We start from the raw sequence: 19,516 nt of genomic DNA on the forward strand, positions 1-19,516 counted from the left end.
TTCCCTCATGCATCTCCCTCCCTCCCACCCTCCCCATCCCACCCCTCCAGGCAGTCATAAAGCACCAAGCTGATCTCCCTGTGCTCTGCGGCTGCTTCCCACTATCTATCTACCTTACGTTTGGTACTGTATATATGTCCATGCCTCTCTTTCACTTTGTCACAGTTTACCCTTCCCCCTCCCCATATCCTCAAGTCCATTCACAAGTAGGTCTGTGTCTTTATTCCCGTTTTACCCCTAGGTTCTTCATGACATTTTTTTTTAATTCCATATATATGTGTTAGCATACGGTATTTGCCTTTCTCTTTCTGACTGACTTCACTCTGTATGACAGACTCTAGGTCTATCCACCTCATTATAAATAGCTCAGTTTCGTTTCTTTTTATGGCTGAGTAATATTCCATTGTATATATGTGCCACATCTTCTTTATCCATTCATCCAATGATGGACACTTAGGTTGTTTCCAGCTCCGGGCTATTGTGAATAGAGCTTCAATGTACATTTTGGTACATGTCTCTTTTTGAATTATGGTTTTCTCAGGGTATATGCCTAGTAGTGGGATTGCTGGGTCATATGGTAGTTCTATTTTTAGTTTTTTAAGTAACCTCCATACTGTTCTCCATAGTGGCTGTACCAATTCACATTCCCACCAGCAGTGCAAGAGTGTTCCCTTTTCTCCACACCCTCTCCAGCATTTCTTGTTTCTAGATTTCTTGATGATGGCCATTCTGACTGGTGTGAGATGATATCTCATTGTAGTTTTGATTTGCATTTCTCTAATGATTAATGATGTTGAGCATTCTTTCATGTGTTTGTTGGCAGTCTGTACATCTTCTTTGGAGAAATGCCTATTTAAGTCTTCTGCCCATTTTTGGATTGGGTTGTTTGTTTTTTTGCTATTGAGCTGCATGAGCTGCTTGTAAATTTTGGAGATTAATCCTTTGTCAGTTGCTTCATTTGCAAATATTTTCTCCCATTCTGAGGGTTGTCTTTTGGTCTTGTTTATGGTTTCCTTTGCTGTGCAAAAGCTTTGAAGTTTCATTAGGTCCCATTTGTTTATCTTTGTTTTTATTTCCATTTCTCTAGGAGGTGGGTCCAAAAGGATCTTGCTGTGATTTATGTCATAGAGTGTTCTGCCTATATTTTCCTCTAAGAGTTTGAGAGTTTCTGGCCTTACATTTAGGTCTTTAATCCATTTTGAGCTTATTTTTGTGTATGGTGTTAGGGAATGATCTAATCTCATACTTTTACATGTCCCTGTCCAGTTTTCCCAGCACCACTTATTGAAGAGACTGTCCTTTCTCCACTGTACATTCCTGCCTCCTTTATCAAAGATAAGCTGACCATATGTGCGTGGGTTTATCTCTGGGCTTTCTATCCTGTTCCATTGATCTATCTTTCTGTTTTTGTGCCAGTACCACACTGTCTTGATTACTGTAGCTTTGTAGTATAGTCTGAAGTCAGGGAGCCTGATTCCTCCAGCTCCGTTTTTCATTCTCAAGATTGCTTTGGCTATTCGGGGTCTTTTGTTTTTCCAAACAAATTTTGAAATTTTTTGTTCTAGTTCTGTGAAAAATGTCAATGGTAGTTTGATAGGGATTGCATTGAATCTGTAGATTGCTTTGGGAAGTAGAGTCATTTTCACAATATTGATTCTTCCAATCCAGGAGCATGGTATATCTCTGCATCTATTTGTATCATCTTTAATTTCTTTCATCAGTGTCTTATAATTTTCTGCATACAGGTCTTTTGTCTCCTTAGGTAGGTTTATTCCTAGATATTTTATTCTTTTTGTTGCAATGGTAAATGGGAGTGTTTTCTTGATTTCACTTTCAGATTTTTCATCATTAGTGTACAGGAATGCCAGAGATTTCTGTGCATTAATTTTGTATCCTGCTACTTTACCAAATTCATTGATTAGCTCTAGTAGTTTTCTGGTAGCATCTTTAGGATTCTCTATGTATAGTATCATGTCATCTGCAAACAGTGACAGCTTTACTTCTTCTTTTCCAATTTGGATTCCTTTTATTTCCTTTTCTTCTCTGATTGCTGTGGCTAAAACTTCCAAAACTAGGTTGAATAAGAGTGGTGAGAGTGGGCAGCCTTGTCTTGTTCCTGATCTTAGTGGAAATGGTTTCTTTCATATCTCTTCTCTCCCCGTAGTCATGGAGGTCTGGCCCCAGAACTCTGGGTGCTACTGGAGAGAAACTGGCTTCTCCAGCAATATTGAGTGGACACTAACTCACTGCTCTCTTTTTGCCCCATGGGAGAGGCACCACTGGCTAGTTCAGACTTATGCTGTGTCACCTTGGGGTGAGGGGCAGCACTAACAAAATTCTTTAATCCTCGCCAATCATTCAAACTTTTTTTTTTTTTGGCTCCAACAGAGTACTGAAATCTCCTCTCAGGAATCCTGGACTTCTAACAATTTTCATACGTGTCTGACCAAATCAGCATTTGCCAACTTTCTCCAGGTTTTCCTTGACCATGGCTCAGGGGGCTGGGACAGTTTCACTAACTCCTGTTGGGTCCGCAATCTGTACCAATGTCTATCTGCCTATTACTGGATGCCCAGGTGGGTGATCATCTTCCTGGTCCCTTGGTATAGGATGTTGGATCCCACAACTTTCACAGAGGCACTTTTGATCATTAGTTGTTAAAAAGAGAGACAAAAAGGAGGGACATCTTACACTACCATGATGCTGATGTCACTCCCCCTTTCCCAAGACTTTTAAACATTTAGCTAAAGTGGAGAAATTCTTTGAAAAGCACCAGTTGAAGTGACACAAGAACAAATAGAAAATCTGAATAATCCTGATTTATTAAAAATATTGAATTTATAATTAAACTTTTCTACTATAACAACAAAACCAAATAAAAAACAAACAACTTCAGGTTCTCATGTATTTCAAATAAACAGTTAATAATACTGTGTGAAATTAAAATTTCCTGAATTTGAATGAATGTCTTTGCACTTAAGAAATACATGCTGAGATACCTAGTAAAGGAATCTGATGGGTATAGTAATTCTCACATGGTTCAGTGGGGAAAAACGCTGACTGAGGAATATACTTACTGCTTATACATTGTTCTCTATGATTATACTTAAATACCTATGTTTATTTTAAAAAATATTATTCCCCTTAATGCTTCTTGCCCTGCTCTGCAAAATGAACAATGACAAAAACCATATTTCACCATGCAATATCTAAGTTTTGAGGTCAGTTTTCCCCCACTCTCTGCTCTTGGGGACGTTTCACTCAAGGAGCATCTTGAGTACAAGTTAGCCCTTCCTTCTCTCTTACCTGAGCAGATCACATAGGCCGTGTTTCCATGGGTACAGCCAGGAACACCCAGGGCAGTCACAGGGCAATTCCACAAGAAAGATTCAGCCCCCAAGCAGTGAAATCGGGCTTCCCAGATTTGATCACCTCCTTCTGCTCCTTTTGGAATGGAGATGGCAACTCCACAGCCAAGCTGACGACAGACAACATTGGCATTGGCCCTAGTCCAGTGGGAGGCACAGAGCCCTCTCCATCTTCCAGAAATATTCATCTCCACTTGCCCCTCACACTGAGCAGTGCCATTTCTCATGAGCCGGACTTCTGTGTATGCTGGTTGGAAAAGATAGAATTTTAGCAAAATCTCATGTTTTTCTGACCTGAACAGAGTATGCAGGGAGGTTAATGTCCTGATCTGCATCTCACCTGAACAGACAACTTGAACAGCTCCACTGTGGTGACAAGTCCCCCCTGGACAGGGCACTCTGGGGCAGAACCAGAGCTCAGACTCCTCGCCCTCACATCTGAACTCTTCAGCCCAGACCCGGCCATCTAATGCTCTGAAGGGCACGTGTCCCAGGACAGACACAGCCTTGCCACATCCCATCTCTGCACAGATGACCTGGGCTGTGGGGAATGTAAAGTTCCCATCAGACACTGGGGTCCAGTCTTGTCCAGAATGCACTTCTACTTGCCCTGAGCAGGGTCCATCCCCTCCAACCAGACGCACACGTGCTAAGAGAAACAAACAAAGCCAGTGAGTGTTCATGATCTTGGCTTGACAATTGAAAACAATATATAATAGGCAATGGTGTGAAAGCTTTTCTTTTCCAGGAGTGGGACATGGAGAGAGAATTTGACAGTGTCAGAGTTGCATTTTCATGAGCAAGTTTCTGAAGAGAAACCCAGAAGTATTTGCAGGGTCAGTTAGGAATGACTGAATCCCAGCAACAAATACTTTGAGATTGGTTAGAAATGTGAATTCTTTATCTAGGGGCCAGGAAACTACAGGGCCCAAGACAGATCATCAGGAATGGCTGAATACCAGGAACATATATTTTAGCATTTGTTGGAGAAGTAAATTTCTCTTTTAGGAGCCTGGGACTTCCAGAGCCCAAGGAAATAATGCATATTGTGTGGGCACTCAAACTTGAGTATAGAGGTTTGAAGAACAGAACAAACCAGAGTGAAATGGCTATGAGAGAGCAGAGACCTATCATCCAGACAAAGTTATAAAGCTTTCCTGAGACTTGTGGGGTTCATAGTCTGATCAGTTTTATGACCCACGAGCCAATCCTCAAGTGACTTGGGGTAGAGAAAATCGTAAAGGCTGGATCCATGAGGGCATGCCAACTGTAGATGGATGATGGTTCAAGAGAAGAAATATAGACATTATAACTAATCCACTTTTATGGTACCAAATTTTATTTTCTGACAATTTTTGAATGCAAAAAATTCCAAGAGGTTCTTAGGTGACCTAAATGGGGAAAAAGATGAGTCCGGGGGCTTCCCTGGTGGTGCAGTGGTTGAGAATCTGCCTGCCAATGCAGCGGACATGGTTTCGAGCCCTGGTCTGGGAGGATCCCACATGCCGTGGAGCAACTGGGCCCGTGAGCCACAATTACTGAGCCTGCGCGTCTGGAGCCTGTGCTCTGCAACAAGAGAGGCTGCGATAGTGAGAGGCCTGTGTACCACGATGAAGAGTGGCCCCTGCTTGCCACAACTAGAGAAAGCCCTCACACAGAAACGGAAACCCAACACAGCCATAAATAAATAAATAAATAAATAATTTAAAAAATGAGTCTGTTATGTTAAGTAAGCTCAGAGAGTCACAGGAGGGAGAAGGGATGGTCCTAGACATTTCTCTTGAAAACTCAGGATTTGTCAATGAACCAGAGTGAGTTCTGAGTGGAAGTGTACAAGACAGAGTTTGCCAAACAGTTCCTAGAAGAGGTTTTTCTTCTGAGACATGAGTCATAGAAAATGCTCAGGGGTGATATGAATTGATTTTAATTCTACCATTGTGCTAATTCTGTATTCATATCCGATGTCAACAAGATGACAGAAAAGGAGGTTCTCCAACCCTCATTCTCCCACAGAAACAGTGTGCCCTCAGCAACATGCCTGCCATGTTGTTATTCAGACACAACTGTGAACCCCGAAGCTGCTTCACCATGTGGCTCCAACCCTGCACCACCATGGTCCTAGAGGAAGTCTTGCCTTCCCAGAGGTACAGAAGGAGCCACACCATTTGGCATCCCTGGTAACAGGATTGCCAACTGTGGACATGAGAGTGAGTACAGAGTCTAATGCAGCCCTGTGACCTAGGTTCAGCCCCACTCTACCACAGTAGGGAGGCAATCCTGCCCACCTAGGCACCCAGAGGAAGCCACACCCATCCATGCCCCTGCCAACAGGTCCACTGACCAGACACAGAAACCACCCAGCAGCAGCCACATAACCTGAGTCCAGCTTTGCTAGACCAGAGCTGTCCTACCAGCTCAGGGACCTGGCAGAAAAGATCTTTATTTGTCAAAAACAGTCTGTAAAGTCTGGAAGCAGTGTCTTCTCCTTCAAATGCATATTCACCAATGCAAGCTTACACATATCATGAAGAATCTGGAAAATATGATACCACTTAAGGAAACCAGTAAATCTCCAGTAACCTACCCTGAAGAAATGAAGATTTATGAACTCCTTGACAAAAAATTCGAGAAAATTGTTTTGAACTCAGTGACTACAAGAGAATACAAACAGACAACTGAACACAAACAGACAACTAAACACCATCAGGAACATAGTACATGAACAAAATGAGAAGTTTAATTTAAAAATAGAAAACACAAAAAGAGACCAGACAAAATTCTGGAACTCAAGTATACAACAACTGAACTGAAAAATTCAATAGTGCACTTCAAGCAAACTGTATGATGCAAAACAAAGAATCAGCAAACTTAAAGACAGATTATTTCAAATTATATGATTACAGGAACAAAAAGAAAAAAGAGTAAATTATACATACATGATATATGGGAAACCATACAGCAAAATTATATATGCATTATGAAAGTCCCAGTAGGAAAAGACAAAGAGAAAAGGGCAGAAAGATTATTTAAAGAAATAATGACTGAGAACTTCCCAAATCTAGGGAGACAAAAAGACATCTTGATTCATGAAGCCCAAAAGTTCATAAATAGGTAGAATCCAAAGAGGTCTACGCCAAGACACACTATAATTAAATTAGCAAAATTCAAAGACAAAGATAATTTTGAAGGCATCAAGAGAAAAGTGACTTGTCACATACAAGGGAGCCCTTATAAGACTAATAGCAGATTTCTCAGCAGAAACCTTGCAGGCCAGAAGAGAGCAGGATAACATATCCAAAGTATTTAGAGAAAAAAACCTGCCAATTATCAACATTTTACCTGGCAAACTGTCCTTTAAGAATGAAGGAGAGATTTTTAAAAATTAAAAACAAACAAACAAACAAACAATAACTTAGACGGGAATAAAGACACAGACCTACTTGAGAATGGACTTGAGGATATGGGGAGGGGGAAGGGTAAGCTGTGACAAAGCGAAAGAGAGGCATGGACATATATACAGTACCAAACGTAAGGTAGATAGATAGTGGGAAGCAGCCGCAGAGCACAGGGAGATCAGCTCGGTGCTTTGTGACCGCCTGGAGGGGTGGGATGGGGAGGGTGGGAGGGAGGGAGATGCATGAGGGAAGGGATGTGGGAACAGATGTATATGTATGACTGATTCACTTTGTTATAAAGCAGAAACTAATAAAAATAAACTGAAAAAAAACCAGTAACTTAGGGGTTTCACCACAACTAGACTTGCCTTTCATTGGTAAAGATAAATATGAAGAGAAATACAGAATATTGAAATACTGTAATCATGGCACATAACTTGCTTTTAACTTTAGTTTACAAATCAAAAGTCAAACATAGTAAGAATAACTATAACCACAACAATTTGCTGATGGAAATACAATATGTAAAGAAATAAAATCTGACAACAATTACATAAAGTGTGGGGGAATAGTAAAATGTAGAGTTTCTGTGTGCTATTAAAGTTGTTACCTTAATTGTACTTAACTTCAGTTATAGACTGCTATAACTATCAAATGTTTGATGCAAGTTCCCAGGTAACCACAATTAAAGTATAGTACAGACACAAGATAGGAGAAAAGAGTCACTTCACAAAGACAGCAACAGAAGAGAAGAACAAGAGAACTACAAAATGACAGAAAACAATTAACATAATGGGCAACAGTAAGTCCTGACCTTTCAATAATGATTTTAAATGTAAATGTACTAAACTTTCCAATCAAAAAACATTGAGTGCCTTAATGGATTAAAAAACAAGACCCAACTATATACTTTAGATTTCATGACACACATAGGCTGAGAGTGAAGAGGTGCAGAAAGAGATCCCATGCAAATAGTAAACAAAAGAGAGGAAAGTCAAGCAAAAGAGACTTTAAGTCAAAAACTGTCACAAGAGGCATAATGATAAAATAGTTCAACAAGAAGATATAATACATATAATTACATATACATATATATATATATATATACATATACGCCCAACAGTAAAGCACCTAAATATACAGAGCAAACATTGACAGAGCTTAAGGGAGAAATAGAAGCAATACAATAGTAGAAGACTTCGGTCTCTCATGGTGGCCTCAAGAGTCAATTATGTCAAAACTGAGTCTGATACTGCTAAATCATGACGGAATAACAGGCATAGATTAGCTAGTGATGCAAGAGTTCAGCAAAAATCAATGAAAGCATTAGCCATGTGGCTGAAAGGGTCTTGGTGCTCTGGCATGGTGTCAGGCCTGAGCCTCTGAGGTGGGACCATAAAGTTAACAGCTGATCTTTCAGCAGAAACTCCTTTCCTTACACCTAAAGGAACTAGAGAAAGAAGAACAAACAAAACCCAAAGTTAATAGAGGGAAAGAAATCATAAAGATCAGAGCAGAAATAAATGAAATAGAAACAAAGAAAACACTGGCAGAGATGAATAAAACTAAAAGCTGGTTCTTTGAGAAGGTAAACAAAATTGATAAACCATTAGCCAGACTCATCAAAAAACAGTGGGAGGGGCCTCCCTGGTGGCGCAGTGGTTGAGAGTCCGCCTGCCGATGCAGGGGATACGGGTTCGTGCCCCGGTCTGGGATGATCCCATATGCCGCGGAGCGGCTGGGCCCGTGAGCCATGGCCGCTGGGCCTGCGCATCCGGAGCCTGTGCTCCGCAATGGGAGAGGCCACAACAGTGAGAGGCCCGCATACCGCAAAAAGAAAAAAAAAAAAAAAAACAGTGGGAGAGGACTCAAGCCAATAAAATTAGAAATGAAAAAAGAGAAGTTACAACAGACACCGCAGAAATACAAAGCATCCTAAGAGACTACTACAAGCAACTCTATGCCAATAAAATGGACAACCAGGAAGAAATAGAAAATATGAACAGACCAATCACAAGTAATGAAATTGAAACTGTGATTAAAAATCTTCCAACAGGGGGCTTCCCTGGTGGTGCAGTGGTTGAGAGTCCGCCTGCTGATGCAGGAGACGCGGGTTTCTGTCCCAGTCTGGGAGGATCCCGCATGCCGCGGAGTGGCTGGGCCCGTGAGCCATGGCCACTGAGCCTGAGCGTCCGGACCTGTGCTCCACAACAGGAGAGGCCACAACAGAGAGGCCCACATAGCACCAAAAAAAAAAAAAAAAAAATCTTCCAACAAACAAAAATCCAGGACCAGATGGCTTTACAGGTGAATTCCATCAAACATTTAGAGAAGACCTAACACCCATCCTTCTCAAACTCTTCCAAAAAAATGCAGAGGAAGGAACACTCCCAAACTCATTCTATGAGGTCACCATCACACTGTTACCAAAATCAAAGATACTACAAAAAAAGAAAATTACAGACCAATATCACTGATGAATATGGATGTAAGAATCCTCAACAAAATACTAGCAAACAGAATCCAACAATACATTAAAAGGATCATACACCATGATCAAGGGGGATTTATTCCAGGGATGCAAGGATTCTTCAATATATGCAAATCAATCAATGTGATACACCATATTAACAAATTGAATAAGAAAAACCATAATGATCAGATCCAGAAAAAGCTTTTGACAAAATTCAACACCCATTTATGATAAAAACTCTCCAGAAAGTAAGCATAGAGGGAACCTGCCTCAACATAATAAAGGCCATATATGACAAACCCACAGCAAATATCATTCTCAATGTTGAAAAACTGAAAGCATTTCCTCTAAGATCAGGAAGAAGAGAAGGATGTCCACTCTCACCACTATTATTCAACATAGTTTTGGGAGTCCTAGCCACAGCACTCAGAGAAGAAAAAGAAATAAATGGAATACAAATTGGAAAAGAAGAAGTAAAACTGTCACTGTTTGCAGATGACATGATACTATACATACAGAATCCTAAAGATGTTACCAGAAAACTACTAGAGCTAATCAATGAATTTGGTAAAGTTGCAGGGTACAAAATTAATGCACAGAAATCTCTGGCATTCCTATACACTAATGATGAAAAATCTGAAAGAGAAACTAAGGAAACACTTCCTTTTACCACTGCAACAAAAAGAATAAAATACCTAGGAATAAACCTACCTAGGGAGATGAAAGACCTGTATGCAGAAAACTATAAGACCCTGATGAAAGAAATTAAGTATGATACAAACAGATGGAGAGATATACCATGTTCTTGGATTGGAAGAATCAATATTGTGGAAATGACTATACTACCCAAAGCAATCTACAGATTCAATGCAATCCCTATCAAATTACCAATGGCATTTTTTACAGAACTAGAATAAAAAATCTTAAAATTTGTATGGAGACACAAAAGGCCCCGAATAGCCAAAGTGGTCTTGAGGGGAAAAAAACGGAGCTGGAGGAATCAGGCTCCCTGACTTCAGACTATACTACAAAGCTACAGTAATCAAGACAGTATGGTACTGGCACAAACAGAAATACAGATCAATGGAACAGGATAGAAAGCCCAGAGATAAACCCAGGCAACTATGGTCAACTAATCTATGACAAAGGAGGCAAGGATATACAATGGAGAAAAGACAGCCTCTTCAATAAGTGGTGCTGGGAAAACTGGACATCTACATGTTAAAGAATGTAATTAGAACACTCCCTAACACCATACGCAAACATAAACTCAAATTGGATTAGAGACCTAAATGTAAGACTGGACACTATAAAACTCTTAGAGGAAAACATAGGAAGAACATTCTTTGACATAAATCACAGCAAGATCTTTTTTGATCCACCCCTAAAGTAATGAAAATAAAAATAAACAAATGGGACCTAATGAAACTGAAAAGTTTTTGCACAACACAGGAAACCACAAACGATGAAAAGACAACCCTCAGGATGGGAGAAAATGTTTGCAAATGAATCAACAGACAAAGGATTAATCTCCAAAATATATAAACAGCTCATGCAGCTCAGTATCAAAAAAAAAACCCAATCAAAAAATGGGTGGAAGACCTAAACAGGTATTTCTCCAAAGAAGACATAGAGAAGGCCAAGAAGCACATGAAAAGCTGCTCAACATCACCAATTATTAGAGAAATGCAAATCAAAACTACAATGAGGGGATTTCCCTGGTGGTGCAGTGGTTAAGAATCCACCTGCCAGCTCTATTTACAATAGCCAGGACATGGAAGCAACCCAAGTGACCATCGACAGATGAATGGATAAAGAAGATGTGGCACATATATACAATGGAATATTAGCCATAAAAAGAAAAGAAATTGAGTTATTTGTAGTGAGGTGGATGGACCTAGAGTCTGTCATACAGAGTGAAGTAAGTCAGAAAGAGAAAAACAAATACCGTATGCTAACACATATATATGGAATCTATAAAAAAAAAAAAAAAGGTTCTGAAGAACCTAGGGGCAGGACAGGAATAAAGATGCAGACGTAGAGAATGGACTTGAGGACACGGGGAGGGGGAAGGGTAACCTGGGATGAAGTGAGAGAGTGGCATGGACATATATACACTACCAAACGTAAAATAGATAGCTAGTGGGAAGCAGCCACATAGCACAGGGAGATCAGCTTGGTGCTTTGTGACCACCTAGAAGGGTGGGATAGGGAGGGTGGGAGCGAGATGCAAGAGGGAGGAAATATGGGGATATATGTATATATATAGCTGATTCATTTTGTTATAAAGCAGAAACTAACACACCATTGTAAAACAATTATACTCCAATAAAGATGTTTAAAAAAAAAAGAATCCGCCTGCCAATGCAGGGGACACGTGTTCGAGCCCTGGTCCGGGAAGATCCCACATGCCGTGGAGCAACTAAGCCCGTGCGCCACAACTGCTGAGCCTGCGTTCTAGAGACCATGCACCTAGAGCCCACACTCCACAACAAGAGAAGTCACCACAATGAGGAGTAGCCCCAGCTCAACACAACTAGAGAAAGCCCGTGTGCAGCAACGAAGACCCAATGCAGCCAAAAATAAATAAATAAATTTATTTAAAAAAGAAATACAATGAGGTATCACCTCACACTGGTCAGCGTGGCCATCATCAAAAAAATCTCCAAACAAGAAATGCTGGATGGGCTTCCCTGGTGGCGCAGTCGTTGAGAGTCCGCCTGTTGATGCAGGGGACACGGGTTCGTGCCCCGGTCCGGGAAGATCCCACATGCCGTGGAGCGCTAGGCCCATGAGCCATGGCCGCTGAGCCTGCACGTCCAGAGCCTGTGCTCTGCAACGGGAGAGGCCGCGGCAGTGAGAGGCCCGCACACCGTGATGAGGAGTGGCCCCTGCTCACCACAACTGGAGAAGGCCCTCGCACAGAAACGAGGACCCAACACAGCCAAAAATTAATTAATTAATTAATTTGAAAAAAAACTCACTCACTTTAGAAAAAAAAAAGAAATGCTGGAGAGGTTGTGGAGAAAAGGGAACCCTCTTACACTGTTGGTGGGAATGTAAATTGATACAGCCACTATGGAGAACAGTATGGAGGTTCCTTAAAAAACTAAAGATAGAATTACCATATGACCCAGAAATCACACTCCTGGGCATATACCTGGAGAAAACCATAATTCGAAAAGATACATGCACCCCAATGTTCATTGCAGCACTATTTACAATAGCCAGGACATGGAAGCAACCTAAGTGTCCATCAACAGATGAACAGAAAAAGAAGATGTGGCACATATATACAATGGAATATTGCTCAACCTTAAGAAGGAACGAAATTGTGCCAGTTGCAGAGACATGGACGGACCTAGAGACTGTCATACAGAGTGAAATAAGTCAGAAAGAGAAAAACAAATATCATATTTTAATGCGTATATGTGGAATCTAGAAAAATGGTTCAGATGAACTTATTCACAAAGCAGAAATAGAGACACAGATGTAGAGAACAAACGCATGGACACCACGGGGAGAAAGGCGGTAGGAGGGGGCGGTGAACTGGGAGATTGGGATTGGCATATATGCAGTACTATGTATAAAACAGATAACTAATGAGAACCTACTGTATAGCACAGGGAACTCTACTCAGTGCTCTGTGGTGACCTAAATGGGAAGGAAATCCAAAAAGGAGGGGATAAATGTATACATATAGCTGATTCACTTTGCTGTACAGCAGAAACTAACACAACATTGTAAGGCAACTATACTCCAACTTAAAAAATAACAGAATCAGGATAAGTTAACTGCTGCATCTGCTCAGTCATGACCACCACGCTAGCATGCTCACTGGAAGAGTTCATCTCTACCAAAACTGTTCTTGGACCCAAGAAGATGGGAGAGAAGAAATTCTCTTATTGATGAATCTGTTACATGAACATGGATCCTTGCTGGAGAAGATCCAAGTTTGGGCAACCAGAAACTTATATAACGTAATATACAAAATGACAAATATAAAATTATGTACAAAAGTGAGCATTTCTTTAGAATGATAAGAGAAATCATAACAAATTGCACATTTTTAAAAAGGTGATAAATATCACAAATATCATAGAATCCAAAGCATCCGAGGGCCAGAGCAGTGCGGAGCTCTGGAGTTTGTTCCATCAGGGTAAGTAACTCTGACTTTAATCCTGGAGTTCTTTTTTTTTTTTTTTTTTTTTCAGTACGCGGGCCTCTCACTGTTGTGGCCTCTCCCGTTGCGGAGCACAGGCTCCGGACACGCAGACTCAGCTGCCATGGCTCACGAGCCTAGCCACTCCGCGGCATGTGGGATCTTCCCGGACCGGGGCACGAACCCGTGTCCCCTGCATCGGCAGGCGGACTCTCAACCACTGCGCCACCAGGGAAGCCCCTGCCAACATTTTTTAAAAGGTTGTCTGTCTTCCCCTCTTCCATTTCCTCACCAATGAGTCCCTCCCTAATCGCAGGCACTTCATTCCAGTCCACACCACTCCACTGAAACTATCTTCTCAAATGTCTCCAGTGGCTCCTCGTCACCAAATCAGACGGGTTTTGCTCAACTTTTGTGCTCCTGGTCTCTTTTTGCTGGTAGACACTCATAACCGAAACCAAGTCCCCCTAAAATTGAGTTCCCTTACTGAGTTTATGATTAATTTTTCTATCCAACACTTTATTCCCTTTCTTATCCCCTCTGACCTCAACCCTGTGCTAACTGAACACTGATCAACCAGAGTCAGACAACTAAGATTGCTGTTGTCCCTAACATAATGCACTAAAGTTGCTGTTGCCGATTTCATCATTAACATACAAACTCAAGTTGCTTCTCTGGGACAAGGTGAGCTCACAGACCCCTAAGACATGGAACTGTCTGGCCAGAGAATCATAAACTGGAGGCCTCCTGACTCCCAAAACCACAATTAAGAAAAGTCACAGAAATGTCACAAGAGGATGATTCATCCCAGTTTCTTTGTTCTTTCCCTTTGAAACATCCCTAACTCAAAGCCCAAGATGGAGTGGATCTGAGACTTGTCTCCCACTCCCTTGCTTGGCACCATGCAAATAAACCCTTACTTTGCTGCAAAAAAAAAAAGTTCAGCTTTTTGCATGTCAATTGTACCTCAATAAAGTAGCTTAAAATTGAAAATAATTATTTTCTTAGGGGCCTCAACTAGTATCATCAAAGATCTGCTGAGGGTGAGATTGGAAAAATCACTTTTCCTGTCATCTTCCCCAAAAGAGCTGATTGGCTTTGGGTTGCCAGAAACCTACAGCAGGTGTTCGCAGGGCTTCCCCTGTCCCACCATCAGATGGTTGACCATTTTCTAAGACTCAAACACCTACGTTAGGAACTCACTGTGATATCTGAATCTGCCTCCAATCCAGCTGTTCTGATGGGATTAATGTCCTGGGCATTTCATCCACCATTGTGAGAACAACTGGAAACATCTCTGGCAGATCCTGTGACCACCCACTCACACTCTAGTTTCACTGCTGTCTTTACTGCATCCACCTTGACACAGGTCGAATACACTTAGGCAGTACTGAGCACTTCTTATGAGTCACTTCAGGTTCTCTTAGCCTCATTGGCCTTTGTACTTGTTTTGCTCCACTTACTGTGTTGTAAATGTTAAAACGTCATGTTTCCCTGCTGCGTGAATATCCCCACAAACAGGATGTGAGCACCCCATCAGGTGTCCACGTGCACCTGTGATGACTAAACCCAGCCACAAATTCCCCTTCTTGCCCTCCCCTGACTGTGACCTAGTGACATTCAAATGCATCAATGAAATCCCCTCATGCCTTTTCCTTGTGTAACTCCACTCTTACCCCTAATATTGTCACTTGTCCATGAGTCTTCACTCCCTCTTATGGCTCCCCATGTTTCGTTGAGCTTGCTCCCTTGGTGCCTCCCCGATGTGGCCTCCTTATGGTATGTGGTGGCCCTGTCTCTCTAGGACCTCTGAGTATAATAAACTATGTTTGCCTGTCCATCTCTTATGTCCTCTCTTGTGGCCGAACCTGACTGAACATCCCATGAAAGAATAAAAAGTAACTGCCATGATGAAGCTAATTCATAAAAGTACAACCCAGCAGTTGTACCTCTTGTAATATTTGACCTCACTTCCCTGACTCTTATGAAACACCACAGAGATCTGAAGGGTCTGATTGTACACAGGTCTGGAGACTTTAATATCCAGGGCCAAGCAAGCCCTTACACCCCCTTGAGCAACTAATGCTCTAGGAATCACTGTGTGGCTGGAGTCTTCCCCCAAGGATGCTCTAAATTCTGTGATCTGGTATTCCCATAGTTATTCTGGGAATGAGACTGAAGCTTTTCCTGCTGGGGCTCCCCTCCCAGACCAGACAGGCCTTACCTGAGCAGACTACTCCAATACTTTGTTTATGAGAGAAGGTATGATTATAGTTTTCAAAATTAGAATAAAAACAGTCTTTGATGTTGAAACTTGATGCTGTTGCCTTGCACTTATAATAGACAAGCCAAATGGGGCTAAGTCTTGGTCCAAAATAAGCCCCTCTGGGAGCATCAACAGCAGCTCCACATCCCAGCTCTCGGCACACCACATCTGCATCGTCCACGAACCAGTACTTAACATACAGCATGCCCCATACTCCTTGATGCTTCACTTCCACTCTCCCCTCACAGCGGTGGCCTCCATCCTTCAGCCTCAGCTCCAGAGCTGCAGGAGAGACAGAGACACAGGACACGGGACACAGGAGAGATTTTAGGAGACCATGTGGTGGTGTGCTGGTAAGTATTAAAAAATGAGCTCTCTGAGGGGAAAAGTTCCCTGTGTATAGCATTTGTTCATTTCTGAGGTGTAAATATTCCCATTGTGGCCAACTCTCAGCTATCAATGTGGTATCACTGAACGTGCAGCTGGGGAGGGATGTACCCAACTATTTCTCACAAGCATGTAGAACCCACCTTCATGGACACCACCAAGGACAGGCCTTCAGAGAACTCTGGATGCTGTCCAAAGCTACTAAGGGGTAGATGTGCCCAAAGCTACTAAGGGGCTCAGCTTCCCCATCTCAGTTACAGCTCATGGCCCAGGATGCCAGGGAGGAATCTTCCCTCTCCTTCTCTGTCCCATAGGGAGCACTCTCGTCTAGCTCAGGAACAGAGGACCATGGTAAGCAGATACTCAAATGTCCCGATTATCCAGCCACCTGGTATTCATGTCCTTGTATAATCCCCACACTTGAATGTATCTAGTAACACGCACCTAACTGGAATTTGGCAAAAGTGATGAGATGTCACTTAAGAGATTAGGTTTCAAGACGACCCTGTTTTCTCCCTTGTGACCTCTCTTGCTCTCTCTCTTGCTCTGATGAAGCCAGCTACCAGGTTGTGAGCTGTTTATGGAGAGAGCCTCATGACAAGGAATTGAGAAAGGCCTCTAGCCAACCGCCAGCAAGGGACTGGGGCTCTCAGTTAAACAGTCCACCAAGGCCTGAATGCTGCCAACATCCAGGTGAGTAAGTGTGAAGGATACCCACCCCTGGGTGAAACTTCAGACGACTGCCTATTGTGAGACATCATGAGTCAGGTAAACCATGCCAATTCCTAGCCCACAGAAATTATGTCATGCTAGATGTTTGTTTGTTGTTCTAAGCTGCCGTGTTTGGCAGTAATTTGTAGCACAGTAACATATAACTAACGTAGGGCTTCCCTCCAGCGTCAGAAAACAGCAGGATGATCCCAATGCTAGCAAGGCAGGTTTCGTTCTGAGACCCCTTCTCCTGGCCTGCAAGCCATTGCTGTCTCACTGGTGTTCACATGGCCTTTCCTTAGTGCACGTGCACAGGGAGAGAAAGAGAGAGAGATCTCCCTCTCTTCCTTTTCTTATAATGCTACCTACTGGATTAGGGCTCCACACTCGTGACCTTATTTAACCTTAATTACCTCCTAAAGACCCTATCTCCAAATGCAGTCACACTGGGGGTGAAGGCTTTAATATATGAATTTTGGAGGGACACAGTTCAGTCCATAGACCTGGGTTCATTATAGGAAGGAAATAAAGATAAATGGGAAGGAGGCAAAGGAGGTAGTAGAAGAAGTGAGACATCCTGTGAAGTTTATTTGGGTTTTTTTTAGAAGTCTGACATCGACCTTTTTAGGATTGAAATGGGATCCTAAAAGCACACAGGAAGCTACTTTTATTAATACTAAAATTATCTATTTTGAGACAGGTCCTGTACTTAGTGCTGTAAATGCAGAAAGCAGGAAGACAATATTCCTGCCTTCATGTACCTTTTACCTAGTTGATGACACAAAACAAATAAGTACATGATTTCAGTACTGTGAAAAGTTCCAAGAGATTATCTCAGTGATGGTAGGCTTGGTTATTGAGGCTATCTCATCTGCTGAAAATAAAGTGGAATGAATTTACTAAAAATTGTCTTAAAAGCATTAAAGACCTGATAAGATAGGAAGAAAAAATAAGGCCAAATCTGAAGGGAAAATGGAAATTCACTAAGATACAAGAGCATGGAATGTGCTTTTGCCTTGAGGGCATTAGCCTATTTGGGGTTGGGGAGGAGTTTCTGCCCTTTGATGGTGAAGAGGCATAAATCAAATCCCAAACCCACACCCAGATGAGACATCCAAAAGAAGGCATTCTCCACAATAAGCCAGGACACCACTTGAAATAGACACGCTCTTGCATAAAACTAGATTCAGAGTTTAAATGTACAGACTGTCCAGATAGTATCCATTTTTTGCACTTGTATTAAGGAGATCCACTACTGATAATAGCAGGAAATTATGAAAAAATAAAAATAAAACCCTTTCTAGAGCAAAGTACCTTGTTCAAATTACCTCTATTAATAATTTTTATAAATACAGTGACCAGCATATTTTCAAAAAAAAAAAAAACAAACACACAAAGAAACAAAGTTCCATTAACAAGAACCAAGAGAAACTACTGAAGCAGACACAGAGGCTTCTCATATTAGATATATCAGATATCAGGCTATAGAACTACCATATGTACTATATTTGAAGAAATAAAAATACACTCTTAAAGAAAGTGCAAGGAATTTTTTAAATGCATAGAAAAAAATTTTAAAGCTAACTTCTATGAATGAAAAATATATTTGTTGAAATTTAAATTTTTACATAATATCAAATTCAGGTAAAGAGTGAATTAGTGAGGTGAATAATAATTAGAATAAATTACCTGGAATACTGCACAGAGAAACAAAATGATGAAAATTACAGAAGAGAAAATCAGAGATACAAAATGGAACTGTGAGGTTTTAATTAAGTTAAAATGAAACAAGGGAAAGAAGAGAGGGAGACAGACACAGAGAAATACAGAAAGAGAGAGTACTGAGCAGAGGCAATATTTGAAAAATACTGAGTGAGAATTTTCCAGAACTGATGAAAGATACCAATCCTTACAGTGAATAAGCCCAACAGAACTCAGTCAAGACATATAAAAAGGAATCCATTTGTAGAAACATCATAGATGGAAACATTACTAGTGTTCAATGACATTTAAAATTCTCTTTTTCTGAGCACATGGAAATATTAATACTTCTTTGTTTGCCTGTTTGAAGTGAAGCATAACCATGTGATCTGGCTCATCCAATGAAGTGTGAGAACAAATGATGTCACTTCCACATAGAAGCATTTAGGAGACAATATATTTTTTAAAAAAGAGAGAGGGGGCAATATATTTTTCTGCCACAGCAAATACTGCAGCCTTGTGTTGAAGTGGTAGCATAATAAGATGGTAGGGCATTCAACAACCTGAGTAGTTGAATAATTATGATAGCAGAAATCCTGCCAAAGTGAATAGAACATGTCATGTAAGAAAAACTTTTGGTTATTTGTTACTACAACATAATTTCGCTTATTCTTACTAAAATGGTAAGAAACAGCAGAAACTGACAAAAAGAAAAATATCAAGATATAGACTAGGTGTATAAAAATGAGAAACATCTATACCAACATCTAAGTCCCCAAGAACAAACAGAGATGCCAGTATAGAGTAGACTGAAGCCCTTAGATGTGCCAAAAGAGAAAAAAATTGCCAATCTAAAATTCTATACTCAAAACCATTCTCTCAAAGAATAATGTCCTCAAACATGATATCACCAAAATGTTGATGTAGGAGACAGCAGCCTCCATCCCCCTAACAAAGACCAAAAATTAGACAGCTTTCAGGAATAAAAACAGCTCTGGAAAGGTCTGGAGTCCTCTAAGAAGTTTGATCACACCAAGACACTGTCATGTGGTG

The 19,516-nt window shown here is 41.2% G+C and overlaps 1 protein-coding gene across 1 annotated transcript in view; it reads right to left on the bottom strand.

Annotated features, from left to right (window-relative positions):
- Window positions 1–19,516, bottom strand: part of LOC309811854 (antigen WC1.1-like) — a 60,652-nt gene that overhangs the window by 20,695 nt on the left and 20,441 nt on the right. The window contains exons 2-4 of the mRNA XM_082635103.1: window positions 15,623–15,946; window positions 3,709–4,017; window positions 3,307–3,615 (exon numbers count right to left, since the gene is read on the bottom strand). Of these exons, the coding sequence (XP_082491229.1) occupies window positions 3,307–3,615; window positions 3,709–4,017; window positions 15,623–15,946 (942 nt within the window). The remainder of the gene's footprint in view (window positions 1–3,306; window positions 3,616–3,708; window positions 4,018–15,622; window positions 15,947–19,516) is intronic.

This window comes from Mesoplodon mirus, assembly GCF_964341445.2.
Source record: "Mesoplodon mirus genome assembly, chromosome: 11".
NCBI classification, from domain to species: domain Eukaryota; kingdom Metazoa; phylum Chordata; class Mammalia; order Artiodactyla; family Ziphiidae; genus Mesoplodon; species Mesoplodon mirus.